The sequence below is a fragment of the Coptis chinensis genome, chromosome 4, assembly GCF_015680905.1.
Source record: "Coptis chinensis isolate HL-2020 chromosome 4, ASM1568090v1, whole genome shotgun sequence".
Lineage (NCBI taxonomy): Eukaryota > Viridiplantae > Streptophyta > Magnoliopsida > Ranunculales > Ranunculaceae > Coptis > Coptis chinensis.
The window spans coordinates 17,346,435-17,366,608 of record NC_141459.1 but is presented as its reverse complement, the minus strand read 5'-3'; the positions used below and the strand labels follow the sequence as shown (position 1 = coordinate 17,366,608).

General features: G+C 37.0%; 1 protein-coding gene across 1 annotated transcript; it reads left to right on the top strand.

The window, feature by feature from the left end:
* The first annotated feature begins 14,335 nt into the window (after positions 1-14,335).
* On the top strand, positions 14,336-19,404 carry LOC147502256 (cysteine--tRNA ligase 2, cytoplasmic-like). Its single transcript, XM_086607154.1, is given in 10 exon segments — positions 14,336-14,625; positions 14,913-14,976; positions 15,654-15,797; positions 15,799-15,816; positions 16,931-17,128; positions 17,218-17,499; positions 17,634-17,759; positions 18,044-18,271; positions 18,411-18,518; positions 18,609-19,404. Coding segments are annotated over 10 exon segments (1,707 nt in total). The 5' UTR covers positions 14,336-14,452; the 3' UTR covers positions 18,975-19,404.
* The last annotated feature ends 770 nt before the right edge of the window (positions 19,405-20,174 follow it).

Below are 20,174 nucleotides of genomic sequence, written 5' to 3'. Positions count from 1 at the left end.
GGAGATGTGTATCTTTTAATTCAGGTAAATTTTGTGGTATGTATTAGGTGGCAGATAGGCACATTTATTGGTTAAATTGTGACTGGGAGCTTTGATGGAAATGATTCATTTATTGGGAAAATTTGAATATGGAATTTTGGATGATGAGCCTTTTTCCATGGACCACACTATTTTACAATCTTATGAACAAATTTATAACCATGGAGCTCCTATAAACATAGTTAGTAATATTCCGTTTTATACGTTTTTCCGTATAATATGAATAATAAGGCGAACTTTTCAAACCTAAGGATTAATACTCGAATTCTATGATCCAAGTTTATAATTGCCGAATAATAAGATCTGTATTTTTTAAATAAAAAAAACACACTACAATTTGAACAAAATATTACTTTCTAAACTTATAATGCAACAAAATATGACTGAATTTTTTCGTATTATACTTGTATAAAACACGAATTATATGTTTAACATATTTTTCATTTTTTTTAGCCAAATTTTTAAACGAATTAGAATCCAAATTTTCATATTTTTGACGAATAATTTCCGTACCGAATTTTTGTCGTCCATGAATTTACTAGCTATGCCTATAAAGTTGCAACTTACAAGACCTTAGTATCGTTTTGTTGTGTAATTCTACCAAACTTTTGCAGCATTGATTTGAAATGTTTATCGTGCATTTACATCCAAGAACTTCACCATAGCTGGAATCATAAAATGAGATATCCCTACTTAAACTTCATGATTACAAATGGTTAAACTACATAGAGAAACTGAAAAGCCTATTTTGTTAAAAAAATAATAATAATCGGGGTGCCCTATTTGTATGTGAAGTTTATAGAATTTGAAATTTTTGAAATATTTTTCCAATTTCACTAAACAAAGTTGTATGCCTGTCATTCCATTACTACTCTATGAGTGAGAATTTGTTGCACACGACTAAATCCGTGTGTTTTTTAACCCTCCAGCTTATTCCTCCACCTGTCCAATCTTTAAATAAAAAATAAAGTTAACCGAAATAAAATGAAAAAAAATATAAAGTAAATAATCTTCTCTTTCCTTTCTCTCCCTTCTCTATTTTATTCTCTCTAACAATAATTCTAGGGCGATATTATTTTTGGCCTGGTTAGTGACATGGATGACATGGCAAACATATTTTTTATTCTTTAACATCGTTTCCACTTGACAAAAAATTAAAAAATCGAAAATAGCCTCCAATCCCCTCCTTTGTACAACATTGACTTCACGCCTCTTTCTCTATTCCCACTAGTGAACACCGACCAGGATCAATTTTTGGTTTAAGGAAAAAATAAATAAATAAATAAATAAAATATGGTGTATTGGTGTCTTTATACTGGTTCGTTTGTTCTAATTGGCGACAAAATCTCGTTATAGTGAAAAACTTATGAAGACCATTTTTTATTAATGAATTATTGAAATCCTCTTTTCTAACAAACCAAGTTCTCAAATCAATTTTTCTTATAATTTTCTATTCCTTAGAGATGATGGGTTTCCCTTTAATTTACAGGGCCTAAGGGTATGAAATAAAATTTGTGCCTCATTTTGTAAGTATGTATTATATGAGAAATCATTAGCAAAAAAATAAAAATAAAAATAAGATGAGAAAATCAGCAGTGATCATATCACAATCTGAAATTGATAATTTGAGAGGATGTGGGATGTGGGTAAATGACTGAATGGGTGGAAAAAAGAATAGAGGGTAGTAGAGTAATTGTGTTTTATTTGGTTTGAGTTGAGAGAAATCAAAGAAGTAGAAAATTGCATGACACGTCAGCCAGTCACTAAACCAAGCCAAACTGTCTGTCTCTGTAGAATTACTCTTCTCTCTAAACACTTTTCTGCTTCTTTCATAAAATCACCAAATTAATAAGGAATTACCACTACCCACCTCAACCTAAACAGATTTTCTAAAACCATTAGTTTAAGATCCATCAAGAATGAATTTGGTCTTTGGAACACATAATCTTTTGTTAGTGTTGTAGTTTGTGAATTTTTCATGGAGTTTCTAGGTGAAAAACATAGTCCGGTCTAGTTCACCGGAATTTCATAGGACTTTTGGCCGGAAAATGATCTCTAAGATCGAAATAAGAAATAAAATGAGAATAACTCAAAAACTCTTAATGATAACTTGGATTGTTGGTTAAAATTTTAAAATGAAATAAGTGAATTTTCTAATAATATCAATTAATTGTGTCTAATGGGTGGTATGGTATGATGGTCGAAATTGAAAGTATGAGAGAATAGAGAAGAAAAAAGAGAGAAGAGAGAAGGGGAAGAATAATTTATTTCTTTTATTTTTTCATTTGATTTTGTTAATTTTCGCTTTTTAGCAGCTAGACACAAGACACATGGAGGGATAAGCTCGAGTGTTAACAAACACACTGATTTAGCCGTGTGCAACAAATTCGCACTCCTACTCCATCAATGGTTCAATAATACTTATACACCTAAACAAATTATACTTGAAATGTCGTTATAACAAATAAAAAACTGTTAAGAGTGAATTGCATCGCATTCTACTTAGACAATGACGGGAAGCAAGTTCCTCAAGAGCTACTCATAAAAGTTGGTGAAGCATTCGAGAGCATTATAAAATAGGCGTGTATTCATTTTTTTTTTGTTTGTTACAGTTAGGGTTTGTGTGTGCGTGCATGAGTGTGCCCTAGCATTTCTATTAGTGGTAATGAAAGCTATTACACCTGGAACCCAAGGATCTAAATGCAAAGGTTCATTCTAATCCATTTGTCATAGCAAAACCTCATTCTCGATTTGAGAATAAATTGCCATGTGTTGCAAGGCAAGAAAAAACTAAGTAGGAATTTGTCAAGCAATGAAACAATAACTTCTAGAATGTAATATTTTTGTTTTGGTTTGAAGTTATCAATTTATAGAAGGGGTGAGTAGAGAAGTGGTTGGGAAATGATATACCAATGCAAGTTACTAACTCACATGAATTTGAAATTTGTAACCATGCCCGTGTGATTTTAGGAGTACATTTCCAGTTTCTCATCAATTCATACAAAATATTCACACAATATTGTTCGTCAAAAGAAGAGGAGAAAACAAACTTGGATGTTGGAAACTTTGATTTTTGTTCACAACTCAAAGATCTCTAAAGTTGGTGGAAACAAGACGTCTAAAATAATTGCAGAAAACATGATGCATGTGAAGAAAAACTTTTTCCGACCAGACAAAAAACGATGTTACTCTTAAGTTGCAATTCAAAGTTCAAGGAACAACCGAAATATATGGGTGTCAAAGTATATGTATAACTTGATCTGGAAGAATCGTTGAATATTAACCGATGGATATTGTTGCGTCTAACGCGGAAGCTATTAACAACAAACTACCAATAAAGTATTTAACAACTTTCCAAAAAACAATGCAATTAACAATATCAACATAAATAAGTATAAAGAGACTATGTAAAGAACAAACATACACAAGACGATGATTTATCGTGGTTCGATAATGTGCCTACGTTCACACGGTGAGATCGATGGTTCCACTGGATTGTAAAGTCCTGAATTATTATTATGGGTATTTTTGTAAATTTCATATTAAATCTAGGGTTATTTATGTAAATTAGTCGTCAGGTTTATATTTCAAACGTACGAAACTTAAGAAAACTTAACTCCGACTCCTAAGCCCGTTAGATAAGCAAATCTTATACGAAAATTTGACAAAAAATATCGGTTAGCGGTTTTCTGCGTTCGAAGCTGGCACGAGTTAACAGCTTACACGCATGATTGGGTCATCGTTATAGCATGCGGTGAGATAGAATATAGAAGATTAAATTTAGCGGGATGGGCCGGAAAAATAATTACGACGCGACGTCAAATGAGTTGGTGGTTAGGAGTATTAGGACCTTAAGCCTAATTGGAATATATTGGGCTTGGGCCTAAATATATCAGCCCAAATAGAACAAACAAAATCGCGAAACAGGAAAACAAAAAATCGCGAAACTGAAAATCGCACTTTACTTCTCCTTCTTCCCCAATTCGACAATACCCAAACCCTAGGAGAGAGAAACCTAAATTCTCCCAATTCCCATCGATCCAACCCTCAATTCTTCACACTCAAACCTAGAAACGCTAAAATGAAGTGAGAGAATTCGAAATCTCTTGGAAATTCGAGCATACCGAAGCCAAATCGCGGCGACAGGTGAGTGAATTCCTCTCCAATCGATTCAAACCCAAGAATTCGAACAACCAATCCCTAACAACACTCAAATCAAGTGTGGGGATTCAAAATTTTTGGAATTGGCGTCGTATTTTCGCGAAAGGTGAGTTTAAATTCGTTTCAAATAAATAGTTAGCTTCAATTTCGATAGCTTGAGGTTGTATTGCTAGAATTGATTGTATTGGGGGTGTTGAAGGTCAGCAGTGGCAGTTTGGAGGAGCTAGAGTGGAGTGAAATAGTGGTGGAGCCGAAAACTAAGGAGGGATCGGCTGACTCGGTAAGAATTTTAAATATTCAATCTATTTTAGAGCATTGATGCTAGTTCACACTTGTTTAAGATCATGTTGAGTATCGAATGAGTGAGAAAGAACACCCACTTAGTAGTATTAGATTAAATGTGAATTGAAGAGTGGAATTGGTTGTAATTAGAGTTGGGAAAAATCATAATAGTTAGGGGGATTGATAGATATGATTGGCATTGACGTGCGGCCCTACAGTGGCTGTAAATGACTACAGAGCCTCGTCGAATAACAAATGTTTAAATGGTATGTAGCTCTGTTAACGGTAGTTAGATGAAAATTTATCCGAAACCCAATTCTTAATGTCGAGATTTCTTCTCGGCTTACGCTAGATAATAATTCATCGTTGTTCGATCAATTCTAACAACCGATGTATATGTATATGCTGTTATAGGAGTGAATTCGAGTTGATTCGATTAAGCGGGCTCGATTTGGTTAAGTGGGCTTGAGGAGAAGGAGCTTGCTAAGGTAGGAACCTACATACCAATATATGGTCTGCTTATTTTCATGCATGATTTGAATTGTTTAAATAGGAAATAGATAGTTGCATATCAACCATGCATGTATATATGATATTCATATTTTGCACTGTATTTCCTCGATATAAACTGTATATATAGATAGCTTTCGTGTGAAATGGGTTTTTGGGTAAAATCGGGGTAGCGGAGATTTGTTTTCTTTGTTAAAAGAGAAAAAACTGGTTTTGGGAAGGGTTCACGCCTCTTTGTCTCGAAGGAGACAGAGAGATGGATTTTGTATGCGGGTGAGGATTACCCGGGTGTTTGTAACTAGGTGTGAGGTTCTGGATTGTTCCCGGGATAGGTGTTGTTATTTACGATGATTCACCGTTTGGGAATCATCGGTTGTTATTTACTATGACTGGCCCGTTTGGGAGTCATAGGTTGTTTTTAATCGATTGTGGGAAATCCAGGAACTCATACCTACAGAATCAACGATTTAAAAGGAAAACTAAATATGTAATTATAGTATTTTAAAAATAACTGGTAATCTGGTAGTATATATATATAATACCACGCTTATCACGAGGGATTTGAAAAGAATTGGTGAATTCCTATAAAGAAGGAACCGTTGTCGATTTTTCGGAGCGGTTAAGCTCTCTAGATTCCAACGGTGGTGTACACCTTCGAGGTGGTGGGCCACCTTTAAAGGGATGCATCACTAGATGTAGTCACGGAATTCCTTTTCTACTTTTCTAGATAACCATGCTTGTACGTGTCACGCTGTATGGTGATTAGCTTGTGTGGTGTTACATGCTACCCGATGAGGTTTAGGCGAGGAGTGAGAGTTTAGTCCACTCCTGGATGTGTGTCAAGATCCTGAGCAGTCTGCAGTCGTCGAACGGTTGACCACCGTAAGTTAGGTGACACCCCGTATAGGGGTCGTGGTCACAGGGCCCACCTGAGCCCTAAAAGTTTTGGGGATTTTGTGTGTACGAACACAACAACGGCATTCGGCTCCTCGCGCGGTAAAATCGGGGAAAACAACGGTGCATGGTTCACACTAGAAAAATCGAACCGAGATTTGCCCGCGGACCGGGCCGAAGAGTACCGGTCATACCTCACCATTCTAATAGGATGCAGCGGCCACAATAGTTATATGATGATTGTGAAAAACTATATTTTGTATATCAATGAAGCATGTCAAGATGATTTTTGCTAGTTAGTGATATATATATATATATATATATATATATATATATATATATATATAGTCACGATATTTGAATACTTTTATGGAAACTCTGCATGTTTTAAATGTTTTCTATAAGTAACTATTTATTGGTTATGTGCGTTTCTACTGGGCATAGTTGTTTGCTATTCCTACTTAACATTTCAGACGAGCCAGTTGCGGAGGAGGTTTTCCCTAACCCTAGTGATGACGGTTATGATGATTTGGGAGGATTTCCTTATGCTTGACGAGGACAGAGTCAAGTTCATACTTTTGGTTGTATAGAGATAGTCTAGTCATTTTGGTTGTATATATATAGAGCTCCGCTCATTTTGATGTAATTATTTGATGTATTGGAGTGTAGTTCATCATAAATATTTTGGGATATGTATATGGGCATCACAGTGGTGTATACGGTGAAGATTTTGTATATATATGGTTGTTGGAAGGGTATTATGAAATGTCCAAGTTTATGACAGGTTTATGACAGGTTTTAGGGTTTACGAATGTCGATTAAATAAAGGAAACTCTGCCAAAATTTCGGTAGAATTGTGATGGTGTCGGCCTCGAGATTCACTCATCGTCCTCGGGATGTGTGCTGGGGTCTCGGGGCGTGACATGGATGAAGAAGAAAGTTACAAGAAGAGTTGTTTTGATTGTATACAACAATCAACTCTCAATCACTCACAAAGAATGAATCACTCAAAGAATGCTCTCAACAAGTTTTATCTCTTTCTCACTCTTTAAAAACACTAGAAAAAGTTCTCTCAATAATCTCACAAAGAAATTGTTCTCAACTATCTCACAAAGAAAAAGTTAGTTAGGTCAAAACCCTAGCTTTTCTCTTTATAGTGGGATGAAATTTCAGTGTAGAAAACACAATTTCGATTTACTGGCAAAATCTCATAACCTGGTGTGTAGAGGCTGTATGCAGTAACGCTTTAAGGCCAAGCATATTGGAGGCGCCTCTTCTTTGATCGAACCGACTTCTAAAATCTTTGTTGTTTGGAAAAAAAAAAAAAAAAAAAAAAAAAAACTTTTCACAAAAGTGGATGCGTATAATTTGGGTTAGACATTTCGAAGCTTTTGTCACACCCGAATTTTAATGAATTCGAAAACATTATTTGTCCCCGACTCTTCGATCTCCGAGGTGTGACGACTCTCCACTCCCATAAAACCCATAAAACGGTTTTAAAATATGCGGATAATTAAAACCAATAAAATTTTAACTTAAAACAATGATCATCTTCATTACCAAAACAATTTACAAATGAAAATGCAAATAACCTTATCTCAACCGAAAATCTATATCACCTTAAGGGAAAACAAAACTTATCCCGAGATGCAACGCTTAACGCAAAACCACAAGCAAGCAGCCCAACCTTCTTCAACACTAAACCTGTCAAGACTTATCAACTATGTTCATTTAATGAACACACCCGATAAGCAAACATGCAAATCGGTCAAGATTATAAACAATCTTTGGTGTGAGTAGCCCTAAAAATACAAATATACTTATACATATATAAACACCATCCATAAGGCAGTTAGTTCCTCTACCGAGACGCTTTAACTTTCAACGACAAATACAACATCCTAAAGAATAATAATTAAGGCAGGTAGTTCCTCCAATCGAGGCTTTTAACTTCCCACTAACTACACAACAAACTATACACATAATAAATAAGGCATGTAGTTCCTCCATCGAGGCCTTTAGGTTCAACTAAACAAATAATCAAACAAACGTATTATATCGCATCCTCATTTCATGCTCAATCACGAGTGGGTCGCCTCTACCCAAGTAATTAGTTTGACCCCACCCTTTCGCAAAACTATATATAATCATCTCTACATATACATCATTAACAAACATATTACCATAATTATATTAATTAAGGTTTTATTTGCGTGTCCCTAAAATCACGTCCAGATCTATGTCTTACCTAGTTTCCCTGGCTACCACAATCGCTACCCAACGCCGAACATGTACATCCACATGCCTCCCCTTACATAATGAACCACTCCGATGCGTAACTACTCGAAGCGGATGCGCGACACCGTAAATCCTCACACGGAAGTAATTATGTAAATCGCCACTATTCGCATAAAATATTGCGCATCATCGTTCTATTTTTTAACGGAATAATCAAAGCCACTATTCGGGCTACGCCAGAGGGCCATTCACTTTTTATCGAACGCCGAAGGTCCGCCGAAAAGCCATTCAGATTAATCGAACGCCGTAAGAAGTCAGGCCCGAAGGCCATTAATTCTCAAACGCCGTAAGGGCCAATCACATGAGTTGTGGTAGTCGGGTTCTAGGATTTTCGTTATGTAATTTATTAGGGTGTCATCGTTAATGACTCATAAACATTTCTACTATATCAATGCAGGTCAATTATTTTATTGCACTAAGCCATAATATCTAGAAACATCTCAATTATATCTCATAGTCACTTTCATTCTTTCACGTGCCAATATATTATTGCACTACACCACACTCCAGGTGGGCAAATATTCACCAATACTATATTAGCATCTCACATATAAAATAATGGAGTGTATATACATTTTTCCAAGATATTGCATTAATATAAATATCCCAGCATATTATCTCATGTCACAATGCTTCAACGTATCACATACATTTTGATAGCATATTAGGAATATAATGTCTCCTAACATCTCAATATCGTCCGCGTCAAAAAAAATACACAACATCAAGGTCAAATCTTTCTTAGATAATGACCACCAAATTATACAAGCTTCCACAAAGATTTTATTACTATATGTGTCCATATAATATACACATAAACGAAGACAAATAAACAAATCCACATCCACAATCAAAGCTCAATATATATATGTTTTACACACTACTCACGTCAAATCTAAATTAGATAATGACCAACCAAGTTGTATAATCTCGACAATATTTTATATAATCAAATATGTGAAAAACTAGAAAAGTCAACCTTCCACAGTCAAAGTCAACGGTCAAAGTCAACAGGTCAAAGGTCAACACATCATGGTCAAGGTCAAACTCAACATGTCATGGTCAAAATCCAAGTCAACAGGTCCTGGTCAAAGTCAACCGTCAAAGTCAACGGTCGATGGTCAAAGTCAAACTGTCATCGTCAAAGTCGAACTGTCGTTTCCATGTTCGACAGGTTCATGGTCATAGCCATGGTTCATGGCTAAGGTCAAAGTGCATGGCTCACGGGCTCGTGACTAAGGTAATGGTTCGGACCCAACTGGCCAAGCCCAAACCTTAGAACCCGGAAGTCTAAACATTGGAAAACCCATATAGATCCATTTTAAGTCCAATGGACTGGCTCCGAACAATATTAGAAACTGGCCCAAAACAGTTAAGTGATCGGGCCCAAAGGAAACTAATTAAACTGGTCCAACACACAAATGGTTCGGCCCATCAATTTAACTGAACTGGTCCACAAATTTAAAACAAAACCGGGCCCAAAAACTTAAACATTTCGGCCCAAGCAACAAATGAAATTAGACCGGCCCAAAAACTGAAACCGACCCAGGCCCAAGCCCAAGCCGTCAACAGTGCTTCTTCCTCACCCATTCTCTCCTCCACCACCACCAAAATCCGGCCACCACAAACCTCCACACAACCCCCCATTTCAACCAATCGGTTTTGATCCTCTTAGAAACCCATGCCACTTTAATGAAAACGAAAACCCCCAATGTTAGTAAAACCAAACCTCACCAAACTAGATATGTCCTTTCTTGCCGCCATTAATGGCTGGCCTCAAGCTTCCAACAGCTGCCCCCTCACTCTACTACACTACCTCACTTCAACAATACAATCAACAAAACCAATCAACCAAACTACAAACAAAAAAGCCAACGCTAATTTCACCTTTTCAAATTAAATCGCCATTAATCGGCTTCTACCACTTCCGACAAAATTTCATCCACATTCCAACATCAACCAAACATTATCAAACAACCCACAACAATATCAAATAATCAACAAAACAATCAAACACATAAAAAAAACGATTTATCGAGGATCGCCTCAAGGCGTCCGCCATTGATGGACCTTCAAGCTTCGAACTCACCCCAACCCGCATACAACAACAGTTCATATTTCACGCCTCCATTACCGACTGTCTGTCGACGTTTTATAGCTTCCAACAGTACCCACATATCAAACCCGACGCCCTCACACACTCAAACATAAACAACAACAAAAACAGTTCAAAAAGTGGTACTGCCGATATCTTGTCGAGTTTCGTCATTATTGATGCTCTGTCGAGAAGCCCGGCGAGTTCAACATCAAATAGCCCCATAAGCGCAACAGTCCAAAGATAACCAAAACAATAAACTACTAACTAACCAGTTTAATAATTAACGCGATATGACGAAGAATGATGAGCAGTAAACTATTACTGTATACCGGTGAAGTAGAAACTAACTAACTACTCACCAGATATTAGCCTCTCTACGAATTCCTCCGAGTCCGGGCGTCAAGGCTCCACCCTTCGTAAATCCAAACTTTAAGCTCGCCTCCATTTTCATTATTCTATTATTCTCTCAACCCTATTTTCTAGAAAAAGTGTTTATATACTTGGGTCGAAACCCAAGCCCAACGAACTTCGGGCCCAAAACCGGGCCCGTATCCCGAGTCCAACTTAATTTTGAAAATAAATAATTTAATTAATTAATAAATAGAAAAATACGTATTTAAAAATACGGACGTTACAGCACCCGCGCCCTCTTCTTTTAATACGAACAGTACTTTAACAACCAAAACAACAGATAAATTTCTGATGGGTATCAATGGAACAGTTAAGATTAGAAAAAACCCTAATAACTTTTAGAAATAAAACTTTGTTAGCAACAATCTAACATGATCGATGTATTTGAATAAACCAACACGCTTATTTATTTTATCGAATGATATATAAACAAAAATGTGTCTCATATCTTAATTATTTGTTTATTTATCCTAAGAGTTCGGCCATGCAATAATCGGTTATTGAATTTTAATCCTAGTAACTGTTGCAAATGCACACCCATGTGTCCACAACTTCCACCCTTACTTTGTAACCATTAATTGCATAGCCAGACTCCTCTCCTAAACTATGTGATGTTGTTTGGAACTTCAAGCTCTAGTATCTCTATCTCTACTCCTACTTTGTAACCGCTTATTGCATAGCCAGACTCCTTTCCTAAACTATATGCTGTTGTTTGGAACTTCAAGCTCTAGTTGTAGGAACCGTTATTCAGAATGCAAAATTTCTACAATCCGCGAGAACCACGCGCAGCGGAATTAATGGGTGTCCACGATTTGTGATTAATTGGAAAACATACTTTTTAGATCCGATTTTGATAACTCTGAGAATCCAAACTTTATGAATCCGAATCAACAATCAACACCTTGATCTTCTGTTGTATTCCTTTAGAATAGATTGGACGTTGTGTGGACAACGATCTACCAACCCCCTTCTTTCTCTCAAGATCATAAACGAATTCAGATCTACTTTTCTTGCCTATTTTTCAGAACCATTGAATAGTTAATTTCGGCCAGAGAGAAAGAGTATTCTATTTATAGGCTACAACAGGGACCATGAGGAGAAATTAAGGTTGGGCCTGCTGACGGGCTTGGGCTTGGGCTTCCCATGTTCACCCTGAACACACGGCCCAAGTCCGTCAACAAATGGCTTATTCCACTAAAGGCCATTGTTGCACTACCGCCCTAATCCCAAATTACGTGTCAGCGTTTATAGGCTCCATATTATATGCTCATTGATCTCACCGTGTTTAAGATATCGAATGTCCGTTGATTAAGTCAAGTTACTGACAACTACATTAATCAACTTCTTATGTCCTTGAGTAGTACCACTCAACTTCATTGTCATGTCGGAATAAATCCACCGCGGTGGTTTACATGACAATCTTTTTGAGCTCCTCGAGGGACATCATCAACCCGACTTCTTGCGGGATACGAATTCCTTCTATAATCAACAACACACCTTACATACAATGTCATTACCCAATCCATCGAGTTTGTTGATTCACATATGAATCTCACTCATTGATGATTTAAAGCAATGTACAATGCATGTAAGTGCCCGTTATTATATCCGGATTAGGAGGACAATCATCCATAATAACAGAGGCGTTTATTCTCTTATATAGTCATTATAAGGAGAAACAATGCAACCTCACTTGGTCCTGTTCAATACACACAAAGTGTACTAGTGTAATCCTATAGTCAAGATAGACTAATACCAGATTATACTACAACCGTACTAATGGTTTGTCCAAATCCATTTAGGTTGTAAACGATTACTTATACTTTATAAAGTACTGATGATATGATCTTCTGTGTGTTCACACCATATCATCTACAACATAAAGTATTAGACACATGCATATAACTAATATGCATAACATTTGCCCATATGATTCTCATTCAAAAATGAAAAATTAGAGTTAATACAAAAGTAATGCTTTTAGTATATAACCCTATCACTAGTATCTCTATCTCTAGCTACTACTTTATAAATGGCGTGGGCGAGCTAGCCTTTTGCGCCGCACCGATATCGGTTCTAACACCAAATTTTTATTTATTTATTTTTTACTTTTTTTTTCGTCCATGCCAATAATAGGATGACATGTTCTGCCATCACCTTATAATTCATTCAAGTTGGAAAACTTCAAAACTTGACTATATACGTGGAGCTATAAGAGAAAATGGATCACGGCCCACATGAGCTTTTTGCCATAATAAAATGTTCTAACCTATTCTCTTGTATGTTTTTATTTTAAATTAGGGTATCAGGATTTGCTCGTGCCTACAACCCACAGTCCGCGAGACCTCAACGCGCCTGCGGTGCTACTCGACAACTCGTCACGCTTTTAGCATAAGGCGTACGCACGCCTTTGGTGCGAAACAACTCGTCGCGTCTTTGACACAATGCCAACCCAATTGACCATTATCTATAAGCCCAATAGCATCAATTAGGCCAGCCAATTGCGAAGTACCATGTTAAATTTGGAGGCCCAACATTTTATAAGCTCACCTACAATTGTTGACTTTTGGTTGATTTTTGGATAGATTTTATAATATTGATTGCACTTAACAAAACTGCACAAACCTTCCAAACACTTGGATCTGCCAAGTCATATTTTGGTGAGAATAATTACCTACTATTGAATGGGATCTTTTGGGCCCCACACTTTCATATTTTGTTAGATAGATTAAATGCATAGTGTAAAAACCAATGAATAGAACCAGAACCGGTGAGTATCCAACTATCCATATATTCAATAATTTCTCAGTTATGGATACAAAAATCTTTAATGACACTCTTACGAGCAAGACATAGAAGAGAATATTTCAACACATTATGGTGAACTTAATGGAATCAGCTATGGGATGGGACTAGCTGGATTACACCACTTCTAGGATGGGTGAAACTTTATTGGTTTAACTAGTGTTACTCCCCTACTAGATGAGCCAATTAGGATTTTCCTGAACTAGATAGGGAAATGAGGGTCTCTCCCTGGTCAACCCAGGTTGACCATGTTTTTTTTGTGTGTACTCAGGAGGGAGACCCTAATTTCCCCGTCTAATTGGGAGAAATCCTAATTGGCTCATCTAGTTGGGGGTAATACTAGTTAATCCAACTTCCATTAAAAGATGCAAAATCAGTGATTTTAGCATGTGAAGATATGAATTCTGCATCTTCATGGACCTGGCACCAATCTCTTATTAAAATTTATAGTAATTTGAGTTGTTTTAACTCTCTATTATTCAGATTCACTCCTTGTTTATATGTAATGTGTCAGCCCATAATCTTGCACAGTAGGGATAGACGAGGGAGTTTTTGTCTGTGTTTAGAGGTCTGTAATAACTTTCTGCAACAGTTCTCAAGTAAGTAATGACTAATGAATTAGGAGCCTATACCCGATATATGTAGGCCGATTGAGTTTTTGGAATGAAGCAAGTGTAGCATTACCGTGCAATGTTCTTTCAGTACCTCAGTAAAATTTGACACAGCAATGTGTATGGGCTTCGGTTAGCCCGCCCGAGTTGTGCTTTAAGTAAAACGGATGGGCCCCCATTACCACATTTGTCTTCTTAATTACATAATAATTCCTAAAGAAATATCCAAAATCATACGTTTAGGGATTTAAGATTTCAACAACCGTTACTCAAAAAAGAAGAAGAAAAAAGTTTTTTTTTCAATTTGAGAATAGAACGAAAAAAGATTCATTCTACAAATTCGATGGCAGATCAGAAAGAGTTGTTTCATATATACAACACGATAACGAAAAAGAAGGAGTCTTTTAATCCGAAAGAAGAAGGGAAGGTTGGCATGTACGTCTGCGGTGTGACTGCTTATGATTACAGTCATATTGGTCATGCTCGTGCTTATGTTGCCTTTGACATTCTTTACAGGTCCATTTTTTACCCCTTTTTGATGACCAATTTTTTTTTTCATGGTTAGCGTTTATAAATGTGGATTGGGAATTTTTAATTTAAGGACAATTATAAATGCACTATCACTTGTTTATTTACGATCGTATATAACCGATTATTGTTTTGGTGATACTTAACGGCCTCTGTTCAGTTGTAACACAATGAGGACAATAGTTGAATTGTGGATCCAATTGTAGATGATTTGATATTTATTATGAAATAGTTGAATGACATTTGTATTGTTTACTTGATTAATAAATGAGCAGATACCTGCAATACTTGGGCTATGAAGTGACCTATGTTCGCAACTTCACGGATGTTGATGACAAGGTGAGTGAATTGATGGATACCACTGTATTGACAAATGCATTGTATTGTCTGTTTATGGAGTGTTTGGGCATGTTTTCTGCAGAAAGGGGGAGGGGATACTTGTAGCTGAATCTATGTTAATGTTTTTGCATTTCTTTTTGTGCTATATATACATATATTTTTTTGTTTGAACATTGTTTTTTACTTTTCTCTTATATGATTGATAGCTCATAGCTGGGATGTTGTTTACAAAAACACTCCACATTAATGCTTGATCAGAATCAGCTGAGTTTGATTGAAAAGGAACTAGTGATATTAATTTTGTTGCTATTATAAGGCAATCTTTTAAATTTAACGTCCAATGTGATTGACATGTACGGGCAATCAAAACTGAGGCAATCTAATTTAAAGTTACATATTTTTCTATAAAGTTTGATGCCCAAGAGTATTGCTGTTAGAACTCAGTAATTTTTCATTTTTTCCTTCATTTAGTCTCTGGCATAAAATATTCTTAACTGGGAAAGAAAGAAAAAGAAGAATAATCATTCATCAGAAAGGAAGCAAAATAATCATGCGGCTATGCTAACAGTGTTATTTCTTTTCGTGTTGTTTTGTTTTTATCTTTGAAATTCTTTTGGTTTCCCAAGTACTAACTCTTTCTCCTGGATAATGAAGTGCTAAAACTTGTTCTTTCACAGATAATTCTAAGAGCAAATGAAACGGGGGAAGATCCATTGAAGTTAAGTGGTCGCTTCTGCCAAGAGTTTCTCAATGATATGGCTGATCTTCAGTGCCTTCCTCCAACACATCAGCCTCGAGTTTCTGATCACATGAATGAGATCACCCGATATGATAAAGCAGGTTATCATTACACATCTTTGATGTCTGAATGATTAGTACAAGTTCCATTTTGGAGGTGAAGGAAATTCATGTTAAGAAGACTTCGTAATTAATTAGTACTGTAATGTCTTTTTATATAAAATGATTGAGTGACCATAATTTTGTGCTTATTGGAGATTGCACTGATCTGGTGTGTAAGATGAACCCAGTGCAGTTAATGCGGCCTGAAGTGGCCGCTTGAGGCCTGAGGCCTGAGGTGAGGAGCGCTTAAGGCGCCTTGTGTATTGCCACACGAGGCAACTTGAATGAGGCAGGTCAAGGTGGACCCATTTTTGTGCCTGTATCAAGGCGCCGGGCGGTTGGTCCAGGCGCTTGTGTGACAGACACATTTCTTCAGATATTTATCTACATATGTATGTGTTTGTTTATTAGGGTTATAGTTAACTCTGACCACACTAAAGATGGATGTGAAGGAGGAATTGAAGAGGAAGAGCTTGATATTCTGGAAAGTGATGAGGACATTATTTTGATAGAGATGGAGATCTAGATGTGCTTATGTGTTCTTTAAGGAGGAAGATGGGTGATGTCTTAAAGAGTTAGGCATGGCAGTTCTTGAGGCTTTTGGATGATTAAACTTGCAATTCAAGTACTATTTAATTAGGCTTTTGGATAACTAAATTTTCTTCACCCTTTTCACTCCGAAGGAGAGGCATTGTCTTAAGGGCTCCTTTTGCCCTTAACAACACATGCACATCATATGTTGTTATGGTCATATGTATGTCTTGGAATTAGATAACTGTCAGTGAGGATGGTCATCATATTGGAGCTCCCAGTAAAAAAACATCTGTTGTCTGATATTGTTGTACCAAAGACCATCCAGATAACTCTAGGAAACTTTGTAGATTTTTATACATCTGATAATGGTTAAAAGAAGTATTCTTCACTTTATAATGTTCAGTTCATGGTAAATTAAATAAAAGAAAAATGAACCTCCAAAAAAGGCTCAATTTTTGTTCTGCTTATGTATGTTTAAAGCTGTCTCTCAAATAATATGTTATTGTCTTAGCATACAGATATTCTTTTATATGAAGGGTCCTGTGTTTTTGTTGTTGTAACATTTGGCATCTCCTGGCAGATATGCGATAATGACTATGCGTACAAAACTGAAGATGGAGATGTGTACTTTTCCATTGATAACTATCAATCAAAAAACAACAATACCGATCGTGCATATTATCGTTTGTCTGGACGGAAAGCAGAAGATAACCGAGATGGTGAACGAGTAGAAGTCAGCTCAAAAAAAAGAAACCCATCTGACTTTGCATTGTGGAAGGTAAGAGATCTGCCATAACAGCAAGCTTGTTGCCTTCCGCCTTACTGCAGATTAACTCTGATTTTTTATTTGTTTTTCAATGGATGTAGGCTGCGAAACCTGGCGAGCCAAGTTGGGACAGCCCTTGGGGCTTAGGGAGGCCAGGGTGGCATATCGAGTGCAGTGCCATGAGTGCCCGTTATCTAACTTCTTCCTTTGATATTCATGGTGGTGGGATGGATTTGATCTTTCCACATCATGAAAATGAGTACGTTCAGAGCTGCGCCGCTTGCTCAGACTGCAACATCAGATACTGGATGCATAATGGTTTTGTCACTGTGAAGGATGAGAAAATGTCCAAGTCAACAGGAAATTTTTTCACAATTCGCGACGTAAGAATTAATCGCTTAAACTTCAATTGTTAAATTAAACCAGAGTTTAGTGTTGGTTAATTTAGGCAGTTTTTAAGCCATAGGGGTGTGCGCCCACTTATAAGGTGTTGTTTGTATCTGTTATTTCTGTGTAGATCACCCAGCAATACCATCCGTTGGCATTGAGATACTTCTTGATGAGCACCCACTACCGATCTCCTGTCAACTTCTCTACTTTGCAGCTTGAAATTGCTTCGGACTCTGTTTTTTACATCTATCAGGTAAATGTTCATTTGCATATCTCCCAGGCTCTGATATTTTTCTTTTAGTAATTTATATTTCGTAATTAGCATCTGATATGTAAGGCTTGAAGTGAGGTCATGATCTTGGTTGGCCATATAATTAAGATCTGTTTCCAAATTGGTTTGTTTATTTTTGTACTAATTTTTGTTCTATGTTTAGCAAAATCAATCTAATCCATATCCTTTGTATTCAGTTGGATATTCACCCTATCTGGATGAGATATTCTCTCTGAACTGACAGTAGCTTTTTTCTTGTTTGATAGACGTTGCACGATTCTGAAGAAGTTTTATCTGCATTTCGAGAACGAAATGTCGAGGGACCAAATGGCAAAGTGGAGCCGTATCACTTCGAGGCACAAAACAGCATTGATAAGTTGCACACAGATTTCAAGACAAAAATGTTAGATGATTTGCACACTCAAGATATCTTGAATGCTGCTTTTCTGGAAGCATTAAGGCTCATGAACAAATCATTAGATTCACTCAAGAAGGTAGGCAGTATTCTTCTCACGCTTACATTGACCCAGATGCTATTCCACTTTGCACTTGTCTGCTTTACTTTCTGTGTAATGCAATAATCATTCCTAGTACGAGTAAACTCTTTTTTTGTGTAAACTCAATGCCTTGCAGAAAAAGCAACAGCAGCCATCTCTATATCACTCCCTAATTGCTTTAGAAAAAGAAGTTAAGGCGGTTATGAACACCTTGGGATTGTTGTTACCAGCAACTTACTCTGAGGTACTCTCATACATAGACCTAGTGGAAGTTCCTCGTCTTCTTTAATGTCTTTATTTCTTCCTTGACCCGGTTCATATTTCAACCTAACAGGTTCTGCAGCAGCTCAAGGAGAAGGCACTGAATAGAGCAGGGTTAACAGAGGATAATGTGTTGTCTTTGATAGAGGAAAGAGTACAGGCTAGGAAGAATAGAGAGTACGCTAAGAGTGACCAGATCAGGCTTGACCTGACAGCTAAGGGCATCGCTCTTATGGATTTGGGCAAGGACACAATTTGGAGACCTTGCGTTCCTGTTGAACCAGAGCAGCCGGGCAGACCAGTCTCAAAACCTAATGAACAGCACCAGCCCGTAGCACCAGCGTCGGCACCTGTTGAACAGCTGCAGCCCGTAACACTTGTTGAACCAGTCTCAGCACCTCTTGAAAAGGAGCAACCTGTGGCACCAACTTTGACGTAGTGGCATGCATTGCCTATGCTATCTTTAATTGTTGTTGTTCTACTCAAAATACTCCGGGAGATCAAGCAGCTTCTCTTAGGTTTTATCTATGTTGTTTTATTATAGTATATTCATATTAAGGTGATTTTGTTTTGCGAACCCTGTATACTCCGGCAAGGTTATAGTGGATAGGCAGCCCTGGTTCGGCATTGAGTAGCTAGCAAGGAGAAAAAATAGCCCGGTACTAAGCCATTTTATTTTTCATTCTCTGATTCAACCTGATTAAGAATCTGGGTTGTTGACCCATATTTTAGTAAACTACAATTTAGAACGTGACAATTGTCGTTGTCTTTTTGAAGGTCAAGTGAAGGTGTTATACTTCGGTACTGTATGCCGTTCTGTTGTTTTTCAATTTATAAGAGAGTTTAAATGACAAGCAATTCAATTTTTTAACCTATCTTCTGTTTGATTACTTTACTTGGTAGTTTAATTTTTTAAGTTGATGATTTTCTATGACTATATTGGCATGGCAAAGCTCAAGTCACCTTAGATATAGATTGCAATGTCTGCCTGAAGTTTCGTTGTTGCTAGACTGTTATCTTGCTACAAGTGACTCTGATATTCTTTCTGATTTTTACTAAGTGAACCCTCAGAATTTATGTTCACACAGATAGTTGGACTCAGTTGCAGATGGAAACCACAGAAGAATCTAGCACCATGTCCTTAGACCCCCTACCCTCTTCCAGTGGTATATGGATTTTACTAGTTCGATCAAACACCATGTTGCAATATGGATTGTTAGTTAATACACAAGTGTGAAGAACAGATTAGGTTTCACAGCCCAAACCTCAACGACACAAGGCTCAATTGTAGGCAAAAGAATCTTGTAAAAGTTTCTAACCATGAGGCATCACTGTAGCTAAGTGGAAACAATATTTGAGAGGGATTTATCAAAGAAAAACAGAAGGACGGTGGTGGCACAGCGCACTTTTCCCACAAAATCCTTTAAAAAATTGTTTCTTTCAATTCAGAAAAAACAAAACAAAACTGTCACTCGTTTTCAATGGAAAATTTTTACCTTTACAACAGTAAAACAAAAGAGAAAGAAGTGTTCGAGCCCAAGAACCAGGCAAGGTTGGCATGTACGTTTGCGGTATAACTGCTTACGATTAGAGCCACATTGGTCATGCCCGTGCTTCCGCTGCCTTCGATAATCTTTAC